Genomic DNA, 2402 nt, shown 5'->3' on the forward strand with positions numbered 1-2402 from the left:
GTTTGATAACTGCTGTTTTTAGAGCCTGGGGGAAAACACCTGATGAGAGAGATGAGTTTACTATTTGAATCAAGTCAGATGCAATGACAGGAAGAACTTTCTTAAAGAAGGTTGTAGGAAGGATATCAAGACAGCAGGAGGATGAGCTTAATTTATTATTAATTTCTTCTAAGTTTTTATGGGTGAGTTGGTGAAATACAGCCATTTTCTCTGCATTTGATATGTTTGGCATTGTGACATTGAGTGGCATCGGGATTGGGTTTGGTGTGGATGAGCAGATTAACCTTCTAATTTTTGTAATTTTCTCTGTGAAAAAGTTGGCAAACTCATTGCAGGCCCTGGTAGAGTGGAGTTCAGGTGGTTTGTCAACCTCTCAACTGTGGCAAACAGAGCACAAGCGTTGTTTTTGTTTATGATTTCCGAAAAAAATGTCTCCCTTGCATGTTTTAGTGAAGAGTGATAACTTTGCAACCTTTCTTTGTAGATTTCATAGTAAACGTGAAGCCGGGTTTTACACCATTTACGTTCAACCCTTCGACAGAGGGTTTTCTCATTTCTTACAAGTAAGGTGTTTATCCAAGGTGATTTTTTTTTTTTTTTTGCCAGTTATAATTTTCACTTTAACAGGGGCAACAGAATCTGTTATATCTGAGATTTTAGAGAATAAGCATTGACCTGAAATGATTTTCTGTTGTGTTGTAGGTATCGCACAGAGATAGATGCCATTATGGCCCGTTGGAGACGACTGGGCTCCACTTTAACAGACAATGCCCAGAAAATCCAGGAGCTCATGGCCAAACTAATGCAGTTTGAGGTGAGACATTTAAACACAAACTCGTAGAATTATGTAACTGAAATGGATGATGGACACTTTTATCTGATTTTTTTGTTTTTCTACTAGAATGATGTGAAGACTTTAAAGAAATGGATGGCAGATGTGGATGTCTTTCTGAATGAGGAGTGGCCGGCTCTTGGAGATTCTGAAGCACTAGAGAAACAGCTAGAGCAGTGCACAGTAAGGAAAAAATAAAAACAAGCCTCCAGGCACAATTTTAAACCAAGCCATTGCTTTCACAGCCAACAAATTAGAATTGAATAAGAAAACATATATATATATATCAATGGCTGAAAACTGGTTTGAAAACACCCCAGATAAGTGACAAAATAACCTTTAAAGGCAATGAAATGTTGAAGTTTGTAAATAATTCTTTATAGGAAAAATAAACTTACCACAAAATGTAAGGACATTTGTGTTTGGTTGATTATTTCTTTATTGTAACAATGCTTCTTGGCAATAAATCCTTTACTGTTGAAAAGCCTGTTTATTTCCCCTTAAATTATGCCACGTTTCCAAATCTTCTCTGCCAAACAGCTTATTGTTATTGACTCTTAATTAGTGTTGTTTGTTGGATTGGATGATTGAAGACTAAAGAAACAAGACATACTGGCAATTTAACTGCATGCTACTGGCCTCAGTAGCATGTGGAAGAACCATACACAGCCACAACAGCCTTGCAGTTCCTCACGCTCCTCACTAGCTTGGTCACACTGCTGGCATCTCATTCTTCAACCAGCATTTGTTGGTCAGCCAATGTGGTTGTGTAGTCATTCAGCTGATCCCACAGGTATTTAATAGGTTGAGATTAAGACTGCAGGTAAGCTGTTCCATTGTCTCCACTCCCAAATTTTAAAAATAATCTCTAATAAACCCTGCTCTGTAGAGATGAGTGTTGTCATCTTGGAGGATAGAGTTTGGTTCCAGACTGTGGAAGTATGGTATTGTCACTGGTTGCTTAGAGGGGCTGACAGTTGGGTATCTGATTGTCGCCTGATTGTCAACATGTGGGCTACCAGAAGCTCAAAATAATTCAAAAGCATAATAAGCTGTTTGGCAGAAAAGGTTTGGCAAGTTTTTCATGGGCATGACCCGCATACTCTGCTGCTCAACCCACAAATGCACTTTTCAAATAAATGTGCCACCATTTAAGGTAAAATAAACAGGCTTTCCAAGATTTATTGCCAAGAAGCATTACAACCAGGGGTGGAAATTAGCACCCGCCACTTCAAATATTTACCCGCATTTGGCCGGTGGTGAATTTGATCAACACACACGCCACTGAGGCAGGTTGGCAATTTGAACAGAAAAGGTGTTATTTGTCCTCTTGACATATAGGGGGCAGCAATGTGCTCGAGTTGCTGCTGTTACGTCAAGCCCCACATTGCCCATTCCCCCATCAGATACGGTTCCCCCTGTGTCTCCGTAAATAATGACTTATCTATTAACAGAATTGTTAAGAGGGGCAAATATTTCTCATTTAAAAAAAAAAAAAAAACATAATTCTTTTAAAAATAAAATGTGCTAATAATATCATAATACAGAGGAATAAACACAGTTAAGGAGT

The 2402-nt window shown here is 38.5% G+C and overlaps 1 protein-coding gene across 4 annotated transcripts in view; it reads left to right on the forward strand.

The window, feature by feature from the left end:
• Positions 1-2402, forward strand: part of dmd (dystrophin) — a 272414-nt gene that overhangs the window by 92357 nt on the left and 177655 nt on the right. For all 4 annotated transcript variants that reach the window (XM_037973934.1, XM_037973936.1, XM_037973937.1 and 1 more), the window contains exons 12-13: positions 703-814; positions 902-1015. In XM_037973934.1, the coding sequence (XP_037829862.1) occupies positions 703-814; positions 902-1015 (226 nt within the window). The remainder of the gene's footprint in view (positions 1-702; positions 815-901; positions 1016-2402) is intronic.

This window comes from Kryptolebias marmoratus, linkage group LG23 (genome assembly GCF_001649575.2).
Source record: "Kryptolebias marmoratus isolate JLee-2015 linkage group LG23, ASM164957v2, whole genome shotgun sequence".
NCBI lineage: Eukaryota > Metazoa > Chordata > Actinopteri > Cyprinodontiformes > Rivulidae > Kryptolebias > Kryptolebias marmoratus.